Source organism: Neopelma chrysocephalum, unplaced genomic scaffold (genome assembly GCF_003984885.1).
Source record: "Neopelma chrysocephalum unplaced genomic scaffold, ASM398488v2 Primary Assembly neopelma1_43, whole genome shotgun sequence".
Classification (NCBI taxonomy): Eukaryota; Metazoa; Chordata; class Aves; order Passeriformes; family Pipridae; genus Neopelma; species Neopelma chrysocephalum.
The window spans coordinates 12,168,719-12,192,553 of NW_020897702.1; the positions used below are offsets into that span (position 1 = coordinate 12,168,719).

General features: G+C 38.3%; 2 protein-coding genes and 1 long non-coding RNA gene across 4 annotated transcripts in view; 2 read left to right on the forward strand and 1 right to left on the reverse strand.

The window, feature by feature from the left end:
- PGR (progesterone receptor) overlaps positions 1-2,376 on the forward strand; it is a 37,801-nt gene extending 35,425 nt beyond the window's left edge. For both annotated transcript variants that reach the window (XM_027677362.1, XM_027677361.1), the window contains one exon: positions 299-2,376. In XM_027677362.1, the coding sequence (XP_027533163.1) occupies positions 299-454 (156 nt within the window). In that variant the 3' untranslated portion in view covers positions 455-2,376. The remainder of the gene's footprint in view (positions 1-298) is intronic.
- Positions 2,377-10,384: 8,008 nt separating this feature from the next.
- Positions 10,385-10,840, forward strand: LOC113964722. Its single transcript, XR_003533271.1, has 2 exons — positions 10,385-10,621; positions 10,718-10,840. It is a non-coding gene; the product is annotated as an uncharacterized LOC113964722 (long non-coding RNA).
- A 5,493-nt stretch (positions 10,841-16,333) lies between these two features.
- Positions 16,334-23,835, reverse strand: part of ARHGAP42 (Rho GTPase activating protein 42) — a 148,957-nt gene continuing 141,455 nt past the window's right edge. Inside the window, exons 23-24 of the mRNA XM_027677363.1 lie at positions 20,697-20,776; positions 16,334-20,484 (exon numbers count right to left, since the gene is read on the reverse strand). Of these exons, the coding sequence (XP_027533164.1) occupies positions 20,396-20,484; positions 20,697-20,776 (169 nt within the window). The 3' untranslated portion in view covers positions 16,334-20,395. The remainder of the gene's footprint in view (positions 20,485-20,696; positions 20,777-23,835) is intronic.

Here is a 23,835-nt window from a genome sequence, read left to right on the forward strand (position 1 = left end):
GAAGATTGAATATTTATTAATTGCCATTGTTCATCGCAAATTTCATGAGTGAGAATGATACTACTTTGTAATATTAGTGAGGCAATGTTTTTATATGACATGACATTTAGCTATATTTATGATTTTTGCCATCAATAGGGAGTGACAAATACCCTCATTATTGATTCAAGAAATGACAGAGTAAGGTCGTTATAATGATGTTAGCAAATGAATGTATGAGCTAAATGGTTGACAGCATGTTTATCTGACTGCATTACTCTTAACCTAATTGCTCATGTTTGTATTTTATTAAATCCAGCTAGTGAAACAGCTCCATCTCTTCTGTTTGAACACATTTCTCCAGTCCCGTGCACTGAGTGTTGAATTCCCCGAGATGATGTCAGAGGTGATTGCTGCCCAGCTACCCAAGATTCTAGCAGGGATGGTGAAACCTCTTCTTTTTCACAAGAAGTGAAATGTCTTCTCTTATCATAGAGGTGATTTCTGGGTCATTTTTTGTTTGTTTATTTTGGTCAAGATTTTGCAACGTCAGGACGTCAGTATATTTGTCATACTTACCTTGCCTACTGCTTTATACTTGTAACATACACAAGCCATTTAAGCTTGTTGTATATATTGTGAGTTTCTGATTCCTTAACTGCAAAAATCACAACAGTCATAAGAAATGTTTGGTAAACTTGGCTAGGCTGCTTTTTAGATATGCATATGGATGACAGTGAATAGACTTTCCAGATTTCTAACAACAGTTATACATTTTTCTTACATGTTGCACGCTCTTGAATTTCTGATATGACATGGTGCAAACTTTTTACTTTAGTACATTGTGTGCTTGGGTACCTGTGGGTATGTGCATAACACAACATTTTTGAGGAATTAAAATAAATATTGCCCACATTTTCTCATGGATATTTAACTTTTTATTAACTAATTAGCCTCACAGAAACAGCCTTTCAAAGTCAGCCATCCAAAATTAAGCACACATTACTGCAGTACTTTCATGAGTAACTAAAGCTCTAGGCATACACTATAACACAATATATTCATATTCTTGTCTATGCTCATGATGCATTGAAATTCTGAGTCCAACATACTGTTTTCTACAGCGTTCAGTGCAGCTCTCCTTCAAAAATCAGAAAGCTTAGGAAAATTTCAGTGTATATTACACCAGAAGTAATGTGTATGCAAACCCACTAAGCTTTGGTTTGTGTTATTTTCCTCAGAAGTTCAGCACTTATTAAAGCTAAATCACTTAGCTGTAATCATAAATTCATCAGCTATAACATTCTGTATTTCAGAAGCTTTAAATCGAGATGTTTTCACTGACTACAGCTCTTAATAATCTTAATGTTTTGAACTCCAGTGCTGAATACTCAAACTGCCATTAGCATCAAATTAGAATGAGACTAAATGCAAAAAGAAATGGAAAAGATGACTGCAAATATTTTGATACAATCAGACTCATTTCAGTACTATTTAGTGGAGCTACATATTTTATATTTGAAATGCATGCCATTATAATTGAGGTAACTGTAAAAGAGGAGTTGAACTAAATTAGCTTTATACATTCAAGAAGAATGACATGTTTTACCATGGAAATGAATATTTTACTGAAAAATTACAATATGGTGGTGTTTGTTCCCTTGATATGGATATGAAGCAACTCATGCATTTAAGGCATGTAAATTGTAAATTGTAACTATATTTGAACAACAGAGAAACAGATAAAGCTTAAGAAGAATTTATGAGTCTATTAAAATATGAAAAATTTTGCCAGTCACTAGAAATGAAACTTAAATATAGGAAATGGCGAGTCTTGAATACTTGCTAGTTGTACGCTTTCGCTTTTACCCATTACATGTTGGATGCATCAATTGTGTGAGCGTGTACTGTTGGTGGTGTGTAGTTTGGTCTGTACAGACATACCCTTGTCACATGAACAAAGGCCCATGGGACATAAATTCAGTATCCCTGGTTAAACCAAGGTGCCCCTCATTAGAAGTATATGATGTAACTTGTTCATAGAAATTACATCTTGATTCTTGAAAAAAATGTTGACAATTGACAACTGAAGGTATATCTAAAGGTATCCTCACAGGTCATAATTTCCAAAAGCCAATGAAGAAGAAGCTACATTACAACTGGGGATAAAACATTTTATATGTTCCCCATGTAGTAGTACAAAACCCACTAGAGTTGATGTAAAGATGTGACCCTTGATAAGTGGTCTAGGCAGACTTTTGTGTTAGTTGACTAGGTTTATCATTTCTGACTGCCCAGACAAGCAATTTCTTTCATATTCAGTACAGTCTGACTTTTAACTGTGATCCTTAAAGCAATTATGTTTGAATAAATACCACAAAATTCTTTGTTTCTAAATACTGAAGTTTTGTTTTATTTATTTTAATTTGTGTTTGCATTCGGTAATTGTGGATCTCTGTAAAAAAATCCATTTCAACCATTCCAATTTTGTGTAACAACATTTCTATGCATACTTTTGGAATTCAAGCATTGCTACGTGATTTACCATTGAATAAACAGACTGTCTATGTTACTGTTTAGATTAAACTGTTAACAGAAACTTCCCACACTAAAAATTACTCTTCAACACCCTAGTTCTGAAATCAGAAAGTAGAACAGGCAGTATGTTTCCCTTAGGAATGCACGAATCAACCTACGCCTGCCTTTTACTTAATCCCTAAGTGGCTGACATGTCACCATGTCCCATAAATATGGCAAACTAGTCTGAAATGCACTATATTTATCTCAAAGACATAGTGAAAAATGAAGAAAATATATCTTTTGGGAATAGATAACAAAGATTAAAAACATTTTAAAATTATATTTCCTAAAGATCTCTAAATCATGGAAAAAGTTCCCAGAATTTCATGGTCATGCTAAATGCACTATACAAGATAGAATGAGTTTGGCTAATTGTGGCTGCTATATTAATTTGAAAGTCCTGTGTTCATTATGTGATTATCTGAAGTTTGAAAAAAAACTTTTAATTTGAGAACTTCCAGATTTGACCCCAGTTTATAAAATTACCTTTAGTCTCCATTTTGATATTGTGATTTGCTCTGGGTTACACAGACACCATGAGCAGTGAAAAAGGACTTGGGGCTGGTGGTCGACATGAACATGAACATGAGCCAGCAGTGTGCCCTGGTGGTCAAGGCAGCCAATGGCAACCTGACCTGTATCAGCAATAGTGTGGCCAGCAGGACCAGGGCAGTGATCGTCCCCCTGTACTCGGCACTGGTGAGGCCACACCTGGAATCCTGTGTTCAGTTTTGGGTCCCTCACTTCAAGAAAGTCATTGAGGTCCTGGAGCAGGTCTCGGGAAGGGCAATGGAGCTGGTGAGGGGGCTGGAGCACAAGTCTTACAAAGAGCAGCTGAGGGAGCTGGGGCTGTTTAGACTGGAGAAAAGGAGGCTGACAGGAGACTTCATTGCTTTCTACAATACCTGGAAGGAAGTTATAGCAAGATGGGGGTCAGCCTCTTCTCCCAGGCAACTAGTGACAGGATGAGAGGAAATGTCATCAGGCTGCACCAGGGGAGATTCAAGTTGGACATCAGAGAGAATTTCTTCACTGAAAGAGCGGTTAAGCATTGGAATGGGCTGCCCAGGGAAGTGATGGAGTCACCGTCCTTGGAAGTGTTCCAAGAAATGACTGGACGTGGCACTTAGTGCTGTGGTTGAGTTGACAAGGTGGAGAGCAGTCAAAGCTTGAACTCAGTGAACTTGGAGGTCTTTTCCAACCTTAATGATTCTGATTCTATGATTCTATGAACACAGATTGAAACATCAGATTGCTTTCTTCCCTATAGAAATCTTGTGTACTGTGACTTTTCAACACTGCGACAATGTTCAGAGAGCAATTATCTCATTGTTTTACTGAGTATGAGGCTTTATAGTTGTCTGTGTTTCTCTGCATTAATATTTGTTTAAAGATCAAAGCATTTTTGACCTGAGCTTTATTAATAGGCCTAAATAAAACATCTTGTAGTGCTTCTCAAAATATTGAACAAGGCAAAACCACTGGATCTTCTTATGCTCCATTTTGCACAATAGAAATAAGAGGTTTCAGCAGATGGAATTTTTTGTTTTCTGACATTTATGATGTGCCTGATTATATTTTAAAGGTATGAAACCTGCAGTACTAATTAGAATGCTTACCAGCCATCTTCTACAGGTTTTTGCCCAAGCTATCACTAAAAGTTCTCCATACACTAAATAATATAAGCAGTGCCTGATGCTAAACTTTTCCAGGTCTGTACAGTTGAGGTATTTTTGATCCAAGCCCTTCAGCATTGTCTTCTGCTAATACTTCAGTGAAGCAAACAAACCGATCCATGAAGTCATCAGTTTTCTTTGATCTCTGCTGTTGTGATTCAGCTCTGTAGAGGCATCACGTTTATCGTTTTTAAGTACAGTTTAGGGGATTGAAGTGCCTTGCCATGGCAGCCCACCTGTTTGGAGAGCTGTGACAATGCAGTGCAGAGAAGAGGAGACCTCCAGCCCCAGCAAGCTGCCCTCTTTGTCTACAAGCTGCTTCGCAGTTGTGCTTGCTGTGGTACAAGAAACACAAAAGTTCAAACACTTGGCTCGTGTTTTCAACAATCTCAGCTGAATCTACAGTTTTGACCAGCCTTTAGGGAAGAGGGGATGTGGGTTCCTTAATAGCTAGCCCATGACAGAGGGAAATGTCGTCTGAGAAACTTTCAGTCAATTTCACGGAGCTTTGGAATGGCCTGGTTATATGTATGCACAATAAACAGAAGCGTAGGTATTTTTGAACTGCAGCTGTTTCTTCAGCTGCACTGCAGTTATGATTTTCTGTGCTCTATCTACAATAGAGAAAATGAGACTTAAATTTGTATTTTCTGACCAGTCAATGCCTTATTTGTACCTTAGTTGGTGTCTTTTCTTTCTTTTCAAGGACAGTTATGTGTCTATTTCAATTATATTTTTGGGGAAGATAAGCTGCTTTCCTGTGTTCTTGTCAACACCCAAATATTTATCTCAGTTATCAGTAATGTATCAATAGCATGAAAAGTAGGGATCCTGCAGGGATCTTTCCTTCCCGTACTCTCCTACCTGCACAAACTTAAGGTTACTTTAGCTGCAGAGCAGGAGGGGATGGGGCTGCATTCTACCCATGCAGCACTGCAGCTCCAACACCACATTTCTTGCCTTACATGCTGTTTGTGGCACGCTGACCTTTCTTTCCTTCCAAGAAGTCAGCTTACAGCCACAGAGCTAATATCCAAAGCCCTCCCATCTTTCCATGGCTCAGAAGCCTGTGTGCATACTGCCAGGCTGGACTGTCATCATTGCTGGATTTATTGGCTTGTACTGCTTTGTGTCATGGTGACCTGGCTTGAACAGAAGGTTTGGTTTTAGTTCAGTTCTCTTTTTCCCCTTGGAAAATGAAAAGGAAAAAAGGAATATTTTAGGTATTTTTTTGCTGTAAAATTTATGGGGTTTTTTTTCAATGAATGCTATTAATTTATTGGATTGACATTATTTGCATGCAGAGTGGTACTGTAGTTTCTCAGATGCTTGGACAGAAACATGCAGTAAAAGGTGACTGCATGGATATTAATAACTAAGTTAAAATTTAGTGTCTGTTTACCTTAAAGAGAAAATAAATAATCCTCAGAAAATAGTCCTTCAGTGCTGTTGGAACTAATTCAGCCGCTGCATAACTTTAAGTACTGAGCAGTGCTGCACCCTTGATGTATTTTTTTGCTCACATTTAGGAATTTTTTTCCTGGGTTGAGCCCACAGTGCTCTGTATGAGGTATTTAAAGCAAATAAAGTATATCAAAATGTGGTGAGCTTACATTTAATTCTAGAATATCCTTTAAAACTGGCAACATTTCTGTTTCTTGCCAGTGTGGAGTGGGCTCATTATAAAAATACCATCATGAGTCTTTTAGCCGTAGATCGTTTTTTTCTGACCATGAAAATTAGGTTACCTTTTCACCTCTGCAGGTACAATAGTTCCACCAATTAAGCATTCAGGCATATCAGTGAGGAAGTTCTCACAGTGTCATTTAAATAGTCTCACTCTATTGCATTTTCCCACACTCAATTTAAGTACCCACCCAGCCAGTTCATTACTAAAATCTCTTTTTGCTGTGTTGAGAAAAAAGAAATACGTCATTGTCAGGAATTCAGAATACCGCATCAGTGAGCTTCACAGCTGCATACTTTCAAACATGAGGCTAGATTGGATGAAAAACAGCTAGTGAGCACAAAAAGCATCTTTGACATCAAATCAGAAATAACTGGGCAGACTGGTACAGATGCTTTTGTGTTTTACAGGTGAGATTTACATGAATATCACCATAAGTTGCTCATTCCATCTTGGATGTACAATTTTCATATATGCCTATTTTTCTAGATACTAATAGAGCAATGCTTTTACACTTCATACCCTGCATTGTTGGTTCATGTCCAGCCTGAGACTCTAACCTGTGATGTCTCCAGTTGAGAATAATGTTCTCATCATGGCACTGCTCAAAGAAACTGATTTATTCTGGCAGGACTGTTTTGAGCATGAATATGGAAGTACATTGAGCAATATGGATCATGAATAAGGAAAGCACCAAACCAACATATGCATGACAGTATGCATCTAGAAAGGTGTGTAAGTGGCCTTAGAGTACTTGAAAAAAAACCACCCAGCAACCTGCAACCACTACGCAGTTTTAAAAGTAAATTTTGTTTCAAAGGAATATACAGTTATATTATATAGTGCCTGAATAAGGCTCATTTTATACTAAAATTAAAAGGATCTCTAATTTATTTCCAAAAGAAAGGAAGCTCCAAGGAGTTACATAATCTTTGAAAACCATAAATCTGTGTATTTTATAAGTTCCTCCAAATGGACACATCTATTCAAAAGACATTTAATTACAATCATTGCCAACTTATAGGAAAGGTAAAACCAACTCTATGAATAACAGTGTTTCACACACTATTTTTTCTGACGGTATATGTTCTTTGTATAAATGCATTTTTAAACATAGCATCATAATTCACTTTATGCATCATCACAATACAAAAGCAGTTTGAGTGGAATGAGTTTTCACATGCACCTCAGAGACAGTAAGGGTCACAACTTTGGTGTTCAGGGAAGGAATTGAAATGTTGGGCTAGCAGGTGGCAGACTGTAACATGTAGCAATCTTCCTTTTGTTAGAAATATTTGGAGTTGTTGTGTCTGAAATAGGGACAAAGATGCCTGTAGTGCAATTAATATGTTACTGATATGTAAAATGTGGATTTTGCTAGTCCACATAAGCATATTCTATTATAGACAAAGTACAAGACACTTGACAAAAATTATACACTGTTAAATTGAAAAAAATGTGACATAATACCATCGGGACAGACTCCCAGCCTGACTGTGGGCCATTAACACACAGTGGATGAGAATATTGTCTTTTGGGACTGTCATCACTGCACATCAAGCCTTGGTCACCTGATGATGACAAGGCTTTTCGCTTAAAAATTCAGAAGTTTTGTAATCCAAAGCAGAGCTTACAATATAGTCATGCTGTAAGTTGGCCAGTCCACTTCTTAACAATAATTTTACAGAATCATGCATCCAATTGCTATTAGATGTGGTTCATAGTGATGGCTACAGCCAGCTTAGATTTTACTGGGAGACAGAAACTGCTCCCCTTTCTGAAGCTTCAAAATACAGCTTTATGTGTCTGTTTGGCTACCCACAACCAAAAGGTTGCACAAATGATTAAAACATAACATTTTAAAAAAAAGAAAATTCTGAAATTCTGAAAAAATTATTTCATGAAGATTTTCATTAAAGTTTCCTTAAAGCCTTCCCTGAAGACAGCCATTAATTTTAAGAAAAACTACATGATAGAGAAAAGCACAACCTAAGGTTGGGCACTCTAGTATGCATGACATGTTAAAGTTTCTGAATTTCACACAACCTCTAAATCCCAGTTTCCATATTTGTAAAACATTTATTCTCCCCTCCTTCCTATGCCTTCAACACACTTAGCAGAAACTTTGTAATCCTAAGTGGAAAAAATCTGTAGAAAGCCAAATAATCCTTAAGTTTGAGATATGTTTGGACTGATGCTCATATTTCTCTGTATTTAACATTCAGGATCATGATGGATATAATTTACAATTTGCTGCCGTTGGTTTTATTTTTTGAAAAAAAAGGGGCTTGATTTCTGTATTTTCCTCTTGAGAAGAGAAGCCTTCATCTATATAGTTGTACATCTGAAATAATAGCTTTCAAATATTTTTGTAAAAGTGTTGTCTAGCTATGTTGGTCATGTCCAATAAACTGGGGATATGCTTACTTTGTAGTAGTATGAGAAGTGTTTAACTCTTCAGTTACCAGTAGATGCAAAACAATCCACTAGATTGACTAGGAAGTAAAGCTACAGAATGGCTCTGTGCTGTAACTGGACATGGATCTGCAGTCACCAGTACCAGGCTGGTGGAGCCACTTTGTGCTTGCTGTCCTACAGAGCAGCTGCCAGGAGGCTGATTTCAGTGGGGTTACTTGGGCTGCTCCAGGTTAGAGACAACACACATTGATGATTATGTATTGATTTAAACCCATGTGACTGAGGAAGGGGGCAGAATTATTTTCCATTTTGTTTTCAATTCAAACCTTCTACAAGACTCAAAGAACAGATGATAAAATTTTATTTATTTATTTATTTATGCTTGCATGGAAGGTAGTGGCTTTAATGAAAACTGCAACTGTCAAAACTGCCAGTGTATAGAAACATAAAGAGAAGTTACAATGCATTCCTGATCTTCTGGCATAAATGCGTACAAAGGAAAAGTTTTATTAAAAAATCTGCCCTGCCATGGGGGGCAGTAGGTGCAGGAACAGCAGCACTAGCAACAGGTGCTGACATGGGAGCAGAGGCTGTGGCACTGTGAGAGCAGAAGTGGTGGCATAATGCTGCTGGTCCAGATCAGAAAAAAATATACCTGAGTAGAGCCACAACTAGCACAGTAACCAAAACATTAAGTAATACTTTATTTATATGTATTTAATAGCCATGTTTTCAGAGTAAATTATCCCTAGACTTTACAGAGGCAGTGCCTGAGCTCATGACCGTGTCTTCACCAAGAACTGAAGCTGTCCCCTACCAAAATTGGTCACTGCCAGATCTGCCTCTCAGGGTGCAAGATGCAGTGCTCTTCAGGATATCATCCATTCATCCACCCTGCCATCTTCAGTTATGGGGCAGAAGGCACTTTCCTTGTTGCTGGTCATTGACTTGGCCTGGTGCAACCTTTCCTTGGCTGTACCACCAGGGCACATCACCTCTGACTTTTGAGGAACTGCAGCGCTCAGGTGATCCTTTCCCCACCCTTAACATGTCCCACTTCCCACCATGCTGCCCTCTAATGTGGTGTGCAATAGGCAAGAGCAGTACTTGCACCCTGGTGAGGGGCAGAATAGCTGGGAAATGTGTTATGTCCTCCATCAACTGGAATGACCACCCCACTCCCTTCCTATTCTGAGGAAGCACTGCAACTCAGGTCTGGTCTGCTGGTTTGGATGTAGCCCCTTTCTAAGGATGTGCTGGAATGCTAGTATGCCCTCAGAGAAGCACTAGTCATGCCAACAATGTCAATACTTGTGGACATTATTTCTGTATAATGCGGAACATCTTGAAAGTGATGTTTCATTTTCATTTCTGAATGTCTTTGTTCTTGTGATCTCTTGGAGATTATCAGTACTCCATGTGTACATCACAAACAGTTTGACAAGGCTGGGATTTACCACACAGGTGATTTTTTTTCTTAAGTAATTTAATTTTAAACATTCCATGAAATATAAAAGACCCGGGGAAGACATTTAGTCAGTACAAAAATACATAAATTACTTTGAAGTGGAAGTTCTATTAGGAGCTATCACACAGAAGAAAATAATATGAAAGTCTGAGATATTTTGAGACACTTGAACTACAAGGTGTCAAAGTTTAAGACTGTGGTCCTACTTAAATATGCATTCAGTTGAGCACACCTGCATTGATAGATTTTTTTAGTCCCCAATTATTTATTTACACAATGATGTCCCCCTGGATTGAGTGGAATGACTTCATATGTATATGCTCTGTCCTAATTCAGTCTCAATGCATATCTCTTTTGCTCAAAAAGAGCTTTGGGTTTTTTTCTTTTTAACAGACATGGTAATGGAAGGGTATAAGGAATGAAATAAGGTTACTCATTATTTGACATACAGTGTTAAACCTTTTGAAGTAGAAGTTTTTGCTTTGACCTTTAGTGAATAACAGCCCGCCTAAATGAGATGGGTGTTTTTATTGTGATGTCTCAGACTCCATAATGACACAGCTGCTGTCGAGCCTGACTCATCTCTGCACAGCACAGGTGAGTTCCTCTTAAACATACTAATGAGTTCATGCAATAATCATCGTCTGCTCACAGCAAAGACAGTGCTGCTGTTTTGTGATTATCTAAGTGAGAGAAAGAAGTGGTGTCAGAGATCCTGCTGTGCAGGAATTCAGATGAAACCATTATTTCCTTTCGTTTGTGTTACCAGTAAAGATGCTGCAGCACTGGAGAAGGCACCAAACTGAGCCAAGGGTGAGGTGACGCTATGAGAAGGTCCGCTGTCCTAAATCACCCCCTGTGCTGCATTGGGTTCGGTGTTACCACTGTTTTACTCAAATGTTCCTGCAGGGAAGGCTGGCCCAAACAAGTGTCTTGGGAACCAAAAAGTGAAGAGATGTGTTTGTGCCTGCTGCCTTCAGGAGAGGAGATGTTTGTGAGAGATGCACACAAATAACACCGTGATAAACACTCTTTCTTGATTTTCCCTCTGGATAAAAACTATCCAGAAAAGCTAATTGTGTTAGCTAAAAAGCCACAATATTCACCTGAGTTTCTCATGCTGATATGTTTACAGACATCTGGACATTTGGCTTCCCAGTTCATTTAGTCAGGAAATATTTCAAGGGATCATTTAAATGAAGAAGAGAAAAAATTATTAAGGAAAAGCTTTGTCAGTGGCAGAACCTGAACCTCTTCGTACAACTTGGTTCTGTGTTGCTCTGAAGGTAAAATTAATTGTGCTCATTTGTTTTGCATCATCTGAACTTCAGAAGGATGGGGAGGGCAGAGAGAAGGACCGATCTGGAAACTAAATAGTGTTACAAATCACAACTGGGTGCTGGCTGAAACATTCCTATGGCATTCACTGCAGGTTTCTCAAGGAAGGTCTGGAGAGCAGGACATTGTGCAGAATAACTACTTTTCCCATCCAAGGCAGGCAATTTGTCATAATTACAGAAAAGAAACAGCACTTTACAGGACAAACATAAACATTGCTCAACCAACAGCAACAGCACCAGCACGAAATAACAAACTTTAAATGACCATTTAAACCAGGGTTTTATGTAAGGATATATTTGCATCACTGCTGCCCAGCGCAATTTGTTTGCACCTAAATGTCTCTGAGGTCTTCTGCTATATACCTGCTTCCTTTACATGTCCCTGGAGGATGCCACCAGGATTGGGTATTTTCCCTGCTGATAGGCATCCTGCTTGTTTTGTGGCAATTCAGGCCTTGCAGTTGTCACTGCTTCCACAGTCTCTGTTCTCAGCTTCCTGGCTCAGGTGCACTGAAACCCTAATCTTTGTTATCTTCTTGTGAGGCCCTTGCAAACAGCATGTGTTTTATTCCAGGAACCTGTACGCCAATTAATTTATTTGGAGGAACACTCTATAGATTGGTTTCTTATCTTTTCTTCCGCCTGGGTTTGGGAATTGTCATCTGAAAGGTTTCTCATGGGGCTTCCCAGCACACAGCTGTCTCACCTGCTTACAACTATGCTGATGTTTCCCCAGTGATGACATAAGCATATGGTCACATCTGGACTATAGAGCCCCCCAAATGAGCGTGGTTGAAGCCTGTGCCTCCTGCTCTGCTGTGGTGTGACATGTTGCACGCCCTCCATAACCCCATCCTGCCCTAAGCCCACTAAAGGCTGACTCCCCACCCCTCTCAGCCCCCTGCACCTGCTGGTGGGGATGGATCTCATGACTGCCATAGCCAAAGCATGATATTTCCAACCTTATTTTGAAAATACCCCCAATCCAGATGTGCTGCATGTTTCCCTTTGAATGTGTTTTTTTTGTAAGAATAGAAAAGCAATGACCATCAACAAAACTAAATCGCTGATCTTTTTCATTCCGACGGGACGCTAATCCCTTGTAAGGGCACCGGAGAGCCATTAACAGTAATTTTAAATGAAATACACCTGTGCTGGGTCTAACTAATCAGTTGCTCAATTATACTGGCAGAAAGATGTATTCCAATTACCCAAGTACTTTCAAGTGAATTAAGACTCCTTTCTGTACCGGCTGTGGAGGTCACTCAATGTTCCCATGAATCCCTGCATGTTTACATTAAAAAAGCACACCATGATCTTTGGCAAAGGCACTTGCCCTAGGTTAGTTCAGCTTTTGAGCTTGTTGCCATAAATACAATAGAAAAGCAGCCAACCGTTGCACAAGAAGCCAAGAATATCTTTCAATACTTTGTTTCCCTATCAGTAATTAATCCAAATGACACGGGAAAAGCTTTACAAATGGGAAATAAAAGTTTAAAAGATGAAAGTGCAAATACCTTATTAAACATGTTTAATAAGCACAATGTTTGTGTTAGAAATACAGGCCGTTTTTGAAGGAATGGATCATGCCCAACTAATGAGAAAATGTTCTGAACTGGAATATGAACTGACTTTGTCACCTGCTCAGTTTACACCTGTGCCATTTCCTTGCATCACTGAAGTTTCTCCTCTTTAGGCAGGAGGCTGTGGACGGCCTGGCTCATGTCAGCATACATTCTATACCAAAGCTATTCCATACATCACTTTCTCAAGAGTTCACATTGAAGCCTTACAAATAATAAAGCTATAAAGACCCACTTGTCCAAACACATGAGAGTCATGCCATGTAAGGTGCCTTAATACAACCAAGTAATGAAATGTGTCTTCACTCTTTCTGGTAAGAAACAGATGTTTCATCCCCTGAGAGTTTTCAATTTGGTGTTAACATGGCAATGTTGTGTTTGTTTAACAGCAATTTAAGTATTTTTTTATTTAAATGCTCACTGAAATGTCAAAATCTATCAAGCCAGAACATTTGTTTCCCAATTAGTTATTCCCTGATGCTAAGTAAAATGGAACACTAGGAAAACAAGTGATGAGATCTACTTTAGAGCTTAGTCTAGACCCCAAACTAGTGTATGTTCAATCCCGCACATCAGAGGATCTAAAGCCAAAGAGCCTGCACCTCCAGGGGAAAGGGTAGAAAACTAATAAAAACCCCAACCCTTTTATTTTTAACATAAAATCAGTGACGAACTATCATTTTTGGTGAACTATAAAAATGCAGATATTCTCCATTTCCTCTTGTGCCTATTCGCTGTGCAGAGCTGGGAATCCGTGGCAGCTCCTACCATGCCTGCTTTCATGGTCCTCAGCAGGAACAGAAGGGAATCCAGCCACAAGTGCTTACCCCAGATGGAGCTGTCGCAGTGCGGCTGATACAGGCACAGGCACAGGCCCATCCTGCCAGGCACAAGAGAGCAGCAGGGCAGGGCAGGTGTCTCCGGGTACCCACACGCAACTGCCCCTGCACTTACCCACTTTCTGAAAGCCCCTGTGGTGCTGGGGAGTGTTGCAGGGCATGAGTGGTGACAGGGCCCATCACAGATGTTTCCTCTGGGTGACAGCATATATTGTAATTGTTACACACCACACCTCAGGTGCGGTTCTGTACGCTTTAAGTAAGGGCACTAAGTTTCAGCTCATCTCTAACCCCTTGTTGCAGCCCCTCTCCTTCTCAGGCTTTTCCAGCAGGACTAATAAGTGGATTTGTCAGTCCAATCGCATCCCTCAGTCCCAAGGGGAACCTTGCCTTCTTCCTAGCCCCATCCTGCCCAGGACACCAGGACCTCAGCAAGGGGCAGGTCATATTTGGTGACTACAGGTCACTTTTGGTGACTGCAGGTGACTTTTTGATTCCTGAAAGCAGACTCCTCATCTCTCAAATCCTCAAGCAGGGAGAGCTGTGAAATAGAAGCTTCACCTACAAGCAGTCTTTAGAAAGCAACAAAAGGGAAAGACTGTTTCTCCATCTGATCTGCGTTGCTTTGCTTCTCCAACTACCTCATTTTTATTTATGGCCGCAGTATTGATGTTTTGTTTTCAGATGTGTCCGATGCCCCCTTGAGCAGGGCTGTGGGCACAGTGCAGGTCTTCAGCCTCCTCCCAGAGGAAGGCAGCCAGGGAGGCTCTGGCCAGCCCAGGGCTGGCAGGCAGGAGCCAGCAGCAGCCTGTGAGTGCCTGGGGCAGGCAGCTGGCAGCCAGCAGCCATGGCTGCGGGGAGCAGGACCTATTGGCCTTGGGTCTCCTGCAGCAGTTCTCTGCACTATTCAAACCCAAGCACACAGTGAAAAGAGAAAGAGTTTTATCAGCTGGCTGGTTTGATCTTTCCGGTTTAAGAAACATAGTTTTTTTAAGTCAAGATCATTACAAAGCCTGATTGTTTCAGGGATATAAAAGTCTCCTAGGTTTCTGTCCAGTCCCTTTAGAGAAAAGACAAGGGAGGCCACCTCTCAGCTCCCTTTGCCTTGGGCACAGCTGTAACTCCCTCCTGAGGGCTGGGAAAGCTGCAGGTTCCTGAGGCAAAAGGTCTTGGAGAAATGCTGGGGAAGGCATGCAAGGGAACTTTCAGAGGCCACTGTGCTCCCCACACCTGGCAGTGCCGTTGGAATGGAGCCATCAAACCCTCCTTGTGAGCCTGCCCACCTGGTGTTTTTCAGAAGCAATGACCTCATCACTGACGTTTTGCCACACCAGGATTGTGCTTCTTGATACCTAACATCCAGAGCTGTCATTTTCTTTTCCTCAAGCCACATCTTTGGAAACTTCCACATGACCAGGACAGTGGATGACATACTATTGTATGGTATTCATATACCCATTGCGCAACACTAGGAACAATGTCCTCTTTGCAAAGCATCCTCAGGGGTGAAATGTTACTCTAAAATGCAGGTATGGGTAGAAGTAGAGCCAAAGTGTTATTACTTGGAAAAAAGATAAGGCTGAACCAGAGCCTAAATTTAAAAACAATAAAGAAAGCAGTTTGTGTAGAAAGCATTTTTATTCTGAAACACATTTTTTCAAATTTTTGAAATACATGTAAACTACAACATAGAATTATGTCTGCAAGTCAGTTTATGCATGTCATGCTAGTTATTTACATGTAGATATATACAGAGTGCAGATAATTATTGAAACCACACTACAAAATAAACAGAGAGTTCAATAAGATAATTTAGTAGGGCTTTATTAAATATATAGTTATTGATTGTATATACTTTCCTATTAAAATACCATAGAGTATCTAAAGTAACCCCTATAAACTCTAATACCTCCAAAGTTGTCATAAATATGATCGAAAATTGAAACAATCTATGTGCCCTGCTCAGCTGCTTTGCCCTTTGCTCCAACAGAAACTCTTGCAGAGATAACGGTGCTATCTTTAGTGCCAGAACTTTGATGACAATTCACAATAAAAAAAATTGCAGAAAGCTCGGATGCAAAATAGCTTTCAGCTGAGGCATCCAAGGATTGAAGAACCATGCTCTATACTTAAGAAAACAAGGATAATCCAATGTCTTATTAAATACTGCCACACACAGGACAATTAAAAAAACGATATGATCCTCAGTGACTAAATTAGTTTCGATACTGAGCACCTTATTAAAACAAAATAAAGCAAACTCCTAAAGCCCATGAAAAATCTTAAACAAAAAAAGAGACCTCCCAATGCGTACAGGTACAGCCTGATTGACAGTCTGACTTTAGCATGAGCAGGAACTTGAAGGGCTGCTGCAGCAGCAGCTGTCAGGGCTCTGTGACCAGGAAGAGAGAGACTAACGTTGCCTACAGCTTGATCTGTGGTTACTAAGTGATTCATACAGGACATTCTGCTGAAGGAAAGGACAACGTATCACAGATTATCCCATTAACAGAATATTCCATCTTCATTCTGGGGGCTTCTTGCCAGCAAACCCTCACTATAAATTGTCAAAGGTCTGTCTTTGACTTCACTAGAGCTTTGACAGTTTCCATCAGTGGAGAAGATCCACCCCAGTCTGGAGGATGTGCTCCCCTACTGGGATTTCTCTTCTTGCTGCTCAATCCAAAATTGCACAAACTTCTGCTTCAAGAAAAGGAGTATAAAGAACAATGTGCTTTTTAGTTTCATTATTTATTCTGATGCAATCTTACTAAGTAGAAAATAGGTCAGGGGAGAAAAGTTAACCAAAAAAAAAAATCCAATTACTGCCACACAGTGCTTTTTTTTGGTTGTAATAATTGTTCTGAATTGCAGAATTTTGCAACTTTTCCTCTACTATCATGTCTTTCCTAAAGACACATTACAATTCAATCCAATTACAGCCAAAGAATAGAGGTTAGCACCAGAAAATACATAAAAGGAAAATAAGTTACTATTACTATCATAGAATAGCACTGGTCAGGAAATCTGTGCATCTCTTTTTCCCGGAAACAATTGTACAATGAACATTATAGATTAGTTAGGGAAATAAGTGACAGCTATGGTTTAATTTAAGAATTTTGTTACATATAAATCTAAATGCCAAAATATGGCAAGGACATTTTAGTACTGAACAATTTAATACAAGGAATTACAAAAAAATTAATCTTTATAATAATTAATAAAAAAGTGTGACTATAAAATATTAATATACTTTACATATTTATCATACAATATATCAGTCCTTCACACTATTAATTTGATTCATGTTGTGCTGCAACATATATCAAAAGGTTTGACAAAGAAAAAATGGCTAATTATTTGTTGTCATATGTTGTGGGTACAGACATTATATCCACAAGACAAACAGCATTCACAATGTGTCATTACCTTGAGTTCTACAGTCAATTTTGGAAAAAAACCTGCTGCATCCTTTTAGGAAATATAAGAATAATTATTAAAAAAAAATTGAAATCTTTCCTTGTACAGTAAATCTAACTTTCATAAAAAACATTAAATCAATACTATGAACTAATTTAGTTCAGATTGCCTAATTTTCTGGTAAGGCACTATCAAGATATTATATCTTCATTTAAATGTTATATGGATTTCTGATTCTTTGCTATTATCAGAAAGGATTTTTGGTCAGGCCCAAGAGTATCATCATTAGAGAAGCTTTGGTGCTGCCCTCACCCCCATTTCAGTCTTTGCAACCTACTTACTTAACTTTCTGGTTCACTGTACAGCTTCTTGCAGAGATAAACTCCCTTTTGAAAGTCAGGGAAGAGCTAGGGCATTCACGAACCAGCAGTGAGATTATACAGAAAGTGCTACTACATGTTGCAAAGCAGAGTAAAAGAAAAAACAGAGAAGATTTCAAAAAATGAAAACCCCTACTCCTGGAGAGTGAGTAAGAACGGGCATAACCTTTTTCAGGTGGAAATGCCATTTTTAAGATAAACTACTTAAAAATTATGGTTCATTCAGAAGAAAGACCTGAAAAAGCTGCAGAGTCTTATGGAGGAAAATACAGATTTGTTTTGTGAGCAGCACATGAATGGAATCCAGTTTCTTATGAAGTTGTCTTCTGCAATCCAAATTTGTGTCTAATGTGAGATGAAAGCATCAGAACAGATGAAACACTTCTCCCCCACAGGGATTCCTCCAAGTCTTTCTACAACCTTTGCCTCAGCTCTTGCAGGTTCTTCTTGCTGAATCTCTAACTCAGCTTAGCATTTTTACAAAATGTTTTATGAACTTGGCATCTTCGAATCCTATAGCTTGCACCCAGATCAACTGGTTTCAAAACATAATATTGCAAAGTTGTGAGACATATACAGGGGATGCGAAATTACCTAAGCTTAGGGGTTTATTTCTGCTTACTTTTAAATAAGGCTAGAACAAAGCAAGTAGGAGCAAACATTTTCTATTTCACCATTCTACAAGATTTCACAACAATTAAATTGCCCCTGAGAGGTATGAGGGGTCATCAAAGGATGTTCAATAGAGGTTTGCCAGTGACTCCCTGCAATAGACAAAAATTGGGATTTTTTCCCCAGACCACTGCATTTCTCTGCCTTTGTGAGATGTGCTGGGTCTCCAGCCTCTGCTCAAAGCTCTGCTTCCCCTTCTGTTCCTTTTTGCCTGCAGCAGCACTTCTCCTGAGAAGGTCACCAGAGGTAAGCCTTTTGACAGCCTGCAGTTTTTCAATTGTGAAATACAGCAGAAGCACAACCAAAACCACGTTCATCTTCTCAGGGCAGTTTCAAGCATAGCTTACACTAAGAAACCTTGGCTTGCCTTAAAACAAAGAAACACTCAATCAGGTTCGAAAAGACCTTCACTGCCAGTGACATCTAGAACAACACTTCATCACAATGCGCTGGGCACAGTCTGGACTTAAGATGAAGTGAAACATGGTTTGGGACTAATGAAACTGTTTAGGGTGACTCAAGTCACTCAGTCACTAATTCAAGGGGTCTGTCCTCAACTGCCTGCAGTCAGCCTTGCCCAGACTCCCGCTCTGAAAAGCTAGACCATTTTTGGAAGGATGCTCTTTCAGCCTCTCTCCTTCTCTGATCACCACTTGATACTTGAATTAATGAGGAAAAGGATCCTGCAGGCTTCTGCCACTGGCCTGAATTCTAACAATTGCTCTGAAGAAATCATGCATTACAATATATATGAGTGTATATATATATACTTATACATATAAGTAAAGAATGTTCTGATGTACTTCTTTATGTTGGCAAAAAATTTGATTTTCCAATTTAAACAAGAAAAATGCTATGGAAAGAAAAAAGAAGCAGTTAAAAAATTGTGGATGTTTTTAGTCCTAACAGAAGTTCTTCCTTAAATTTTCTGGAAGTAGTGTACAACTTAGAAATCAGCAGAAGATTTGTATGATGATTTCTGCTCCTGAAGAAAGAACTAAGCCTGGACAGGTCTATGAAACTAAGCCTAGATGGTTTTATGAAACAGTAAATTCTCCTGGAAGCACTAATGTTGAAGAAATACTAATATAAAGGTTAAATATCCTCGTTTTCAATCAGGCATGGTAAGCAGCCAAGCAATCAATGCATGTTTTCCCTCAAGGTGTACAAGAAAAATGCTCAGACTGAGAAAGCTGCTTAATGTTTCTGGGATTTCTTTGACTTCAGTTTGTTTTTTTTTTCTCTTCAGTCCTACCAGAACCAATCAATTGGTCTTTACAACACCTTTAAAAAGTAAGGATTTTTTATTCTGTGGAAGGAGAATTGTTTGTCAAATATTTTAGTAGAAGTCAGGAGAAATAATACTAAATACTTTTATTGCTACATAGAGCTTTCAGCATTCATAGCTTATAAAATTGGCTAGTTCATAGGCCACTTGTCTTATTTGCAATGAAAAAAGTTGGAAAAAGAATCAGTTACAATTTATCTCAGGTCTCAAAACATACTGCTGTTTTTCACTGCTCACTTCCCAAGACTCCCAATCAGTCCAGATTCAGCATCTCCTTGTTTTCTACAGATGTTGTTTTGGGATACACTGAGAATATCTTCCAGATGATGGGTATCATTTAAATAAAAGTTGTTAATATTATTTATACTGATACAGAAAGAAGCAAATAAATCTAAGAAGTATTTGCATGAAACATTCATTAAACACATCACATTTTGAATGAGCACTTACTGCTCAGGCAGTGCATAAACTGATATTATCAGCTGCATAAATCCTCTACCATATTGATCTCAATGACTAACAGAAGTTCAAACTTCTAATTTACAGAAAACTCATTTCTTATTTGAAATGATTAGGACTAATTTTAGAATCAAGTTTTCTAAGGGAGACTTCCGATCACAATAGAAGCAGTACTTACATTATGAAAAAATCCATGATTTTCCATATTAAAAAACAGAGATTGCAAGAGATGTCATAGAGCGCATTGCCTCTAAATTTCACACTTCTGTAAGCAACATCCTTGGACCTGAAAGCCTGCAGCTAAACAGCAACTTTTTTTTATTTTATTGCTATAGTGTTCCTTACCCATAAAAGAAGAACAGAACAACCTTTTGCAAACAATGGAAGTTATTTAAGCAGAGTACCGTCTTCAGTACAGAAACTGTTAACTGTTTCATTACATTCTGTTCCATTGACAGGGAGCTGTGTAACCTGCAGCTGCAGCATCTGAAGGAAATCTACCGCTCAGCTAAGGGGCTGATCCCATATCTGTGTCAGATAAAAATCACAGTGCTTATTATTTGTTACCATGGATACCATGAAGATATTGCTGTCCACTAAAGATTACTAGAGGAAGACAACATAATTCTCAGGAACTAGTCCTGTTTTGCCTTCATAAGTTGCCTTTAACCATCCTGGTTCCACTGATGGATACACTACAAAAGAAAATACACAACTAATTAGCACTGTTAAAAAATCATATACATGCTTCATATATTTATTTATATAGTATTTATTCAAGAGCAATTGAAAAATCAGGGCAAAACCTGAGAGTTGAAAATGGAATTATGCTCTCATTTTGTGGATACAGTTCAGGTTTTTTATAGTTTTTTTTTAAATATATAAGTCAATGTAAAAGATATCTTACCATTGGAAAATATTGCCCCCTGTGGGAAAGACAGCTCATGACTATGCTCAGCCTTACAGGAATACATGGCTTTTGCTTGCCTGAAAGAAAAAAAATATAGGCTTGCAATAAATCAGATAACAAGGAAAAATGTACAAAGAAATTAAATTAAAACCTGGGAAGTATAGAAATAAGCAGCTGCACAAATGCAGTATGATAATGACCAGTTACACAGCAGTTCAGAAGAGCAGAATTACAGCAAACAATAACTTCAAGCTTACTGGAGTTAAGCATGTTATTGCAGAAAAGAGACTTAGATTTAAACAGGAATATAATGTGGAACTTTTAAAATGAAGTTGTCATTCAAATGAACTGAGCATACTCTTTGAAGCAAGTCATGAACTACCTGGAGACAATTAAAAAGTGATCATCAAGTCATTAAAGGTCTAAAAACATAGCTTGTGAGAAACTATTGCTGATTGGTCTACAGAGCAAAATATTACATAGAAGGTAAATGTGAGACAAAAAGGAGTGATGATTCTGTCCCAAAGAAGGAGGACAGAAAAAGTCACCTCTTGGCTTCTAGCATTATAATTCTGCAAAGTACAAAATGAGGGTTTGAAGATGAAGATGAAAATTAGGAGTTCTCTCTAGATTCCTACACTTTGCCTAGTACCTTTAACTTATACACTCAGAAAAATTTTATATGAGCCACCAGTTTTTCTGAATTTCTTTAAATCCACATTATATCAAGTGAAGATGAACTTGTTGATTATTTCACCTTTCTAAGATGTGATGGTGAGTTGACCTACTATGTGACCTGTGGTGAAGTTTAATATTTTCTGCATACTTTTGGAGAGTGTGTATATGCAACTGACATGTAATCTATCATGTCTTTCTACCAAAATAGTGAGATAATAGAGTTGTGAGTTAGATTGATTAACAGTGCCACATCATAAGCATTAGCATTATTCATCTGAATCTTTAAAAGGGTATAACAGTGGATGAACATCCAAAGTTTGAATGTGTGAGCTTTCCAGAAGTGATTACTCCCTCTGAAGAAAAGGTTTTTCTATTGATTCTCTGAAACAGATTTATGACTGGACTAAATGGCATATTTTGCTTTCGTCTTAAGCAAGCAAATGACTCCTCAAGGATTACACTCTCAGGATGAGATTTTCAGAGGAGATCAAGCATTTTGAGTTGTGCCCACGATATCCAAGGGCAGCTTATTTTCAGCATGCTGGAAACATTTCTAATTTTTATTACTATCATTCTGATTACATCTCCAGAGCTAACTAGAACAAGATGAGCATTGGATCCTTGTATGTCCCTTTTCTTAAATGTTAGCTTGCTCCCTGGCTGGTGTAGACTGCTCTAAGTAGCACTTTTTCAAGACACCTTCTCTGGTGCCTCCTGTTATGAATAACTTGCCATCTACAGTCAACAAGATGGGTGTGAAAATTCATTACTCTACATAATTATACATATTCATACATAATAATCTACATAAGATAGACTAAAATATACAGAGGGAAATTAGATGAATTTACTGAAGGTCACACATAAACTAGACCTGAATTATTTAATCTCTTTTTTCCCCAAAGTCAACAAAGAACACTACAGATGTTCTAATTATCCTGACTCAAATCTGTAACAGTATGTTGAAACAGATACTTCTTGTTGTGGTGGGTTGACGACGTCATGACCCCTTGTCATGCAAACCCAATATACCTGTGTGGCATAATCATGGAGTTTACACATATAAAACAGTAGAGTAACCGTTAACAATAATTACAGTTGCAATGAATGCAAGGTAATAGGTAGTAAATTTACTAAAGCACGAGGGGGTGATTTCAAACCCGAATAACTTGACTGTCAAGCCAGGTGCCCATGTTAAGAACGGGACACCCAAGTAATACTGTGACAAAAGACGTTTCAGGCAATACTTAAATGTGAGGCAGAATTATTTAAGTTAATCTTAAAATATGACGTTGTTTTTATTGCCCTTAGAAGTTGTTAAGAAAATTAATGCAATTTTCTTCTATATTCTCTAATGTCTACTAAACTATTCTGTTTTCAACTTCCAATTTTACCTGATCTGAGTATGTTTAACTTCAAAGTAAAAACAAGATAAGAAAACACAGACTCTGTCTTTAGAGTCCTCTAAAATTATCCGTTCTGAAAAGAGAAAGCTTTTCAGCATTTGACATTTAGAGAGATACAGAAACAAAAGAAGTCAGTTGCCATAAGCTAATGAATTACAGGATTCTTCCCATTACCTTGCTCCTGACGCAGAGTAATTACAGCCCAATGTTATCTACAGCCATCTGTGATGGTATAATGAGGGACGGATTTAAGAATATTTACTCATAATTCTGGAGCAATTTTCAAGCCATTGGTTATTGCCTTGACAATTGATTTTAGAGTATATAGGTTCTCATACTAGTTATTACTCACTTCAACTCTATGCAGCTAGAAGCACTGACCATGAAAAGGACTTGCAGGTTCTTGAGCATTTTGTTTGTAATTACAAAACCAGACATTCTTACTTATAGTGTTGATGTTGTCCTCCCCACAAACAAGGCTGTTTATTAAAAAGCATGTGATAACATCACCATCATCTATTACAGTTCTCTCAAGATGATGTTAATAATCTGAGAAGAGTGTGAGTGTGATTCATGTTGTTTAGGGCAGAGAAAAAAAAACAATTTCAGAAAATGATATTCACATTTCCTAGACGTTCCTTCTTTCCATGGCTTTATCAGATAGACTCCAGATAAGAAAAATGTATTTTTCATTCCTTACTTTCTATGACATCTGTTTTGAGCCCATAATGATAAACACACTAGCAGTCAAAGGATCAGTACTCATTAAATTATAAAGTCTTTTGCTTGATTACATGCAGTCAACAATACCTGAGGCCCTAATAATAACAATAGTACTAAGAACTATTTTGAAATATATAAACAAGCTTTAAAACTATGCTCCTGCCCTAATGAGTTTTTAGTCTAGCAAGACAACGCCAGAAGAGGAATGAATGAGGGAACACATATGAATCTCTCTCAGATGAGTCATCAGTTAATATTATCCTACAGGAAGAAGAAAGGTTTACAGAGACCTGGAGATGGCAGACTTACAACCAAGTTTGAGCAGAAAG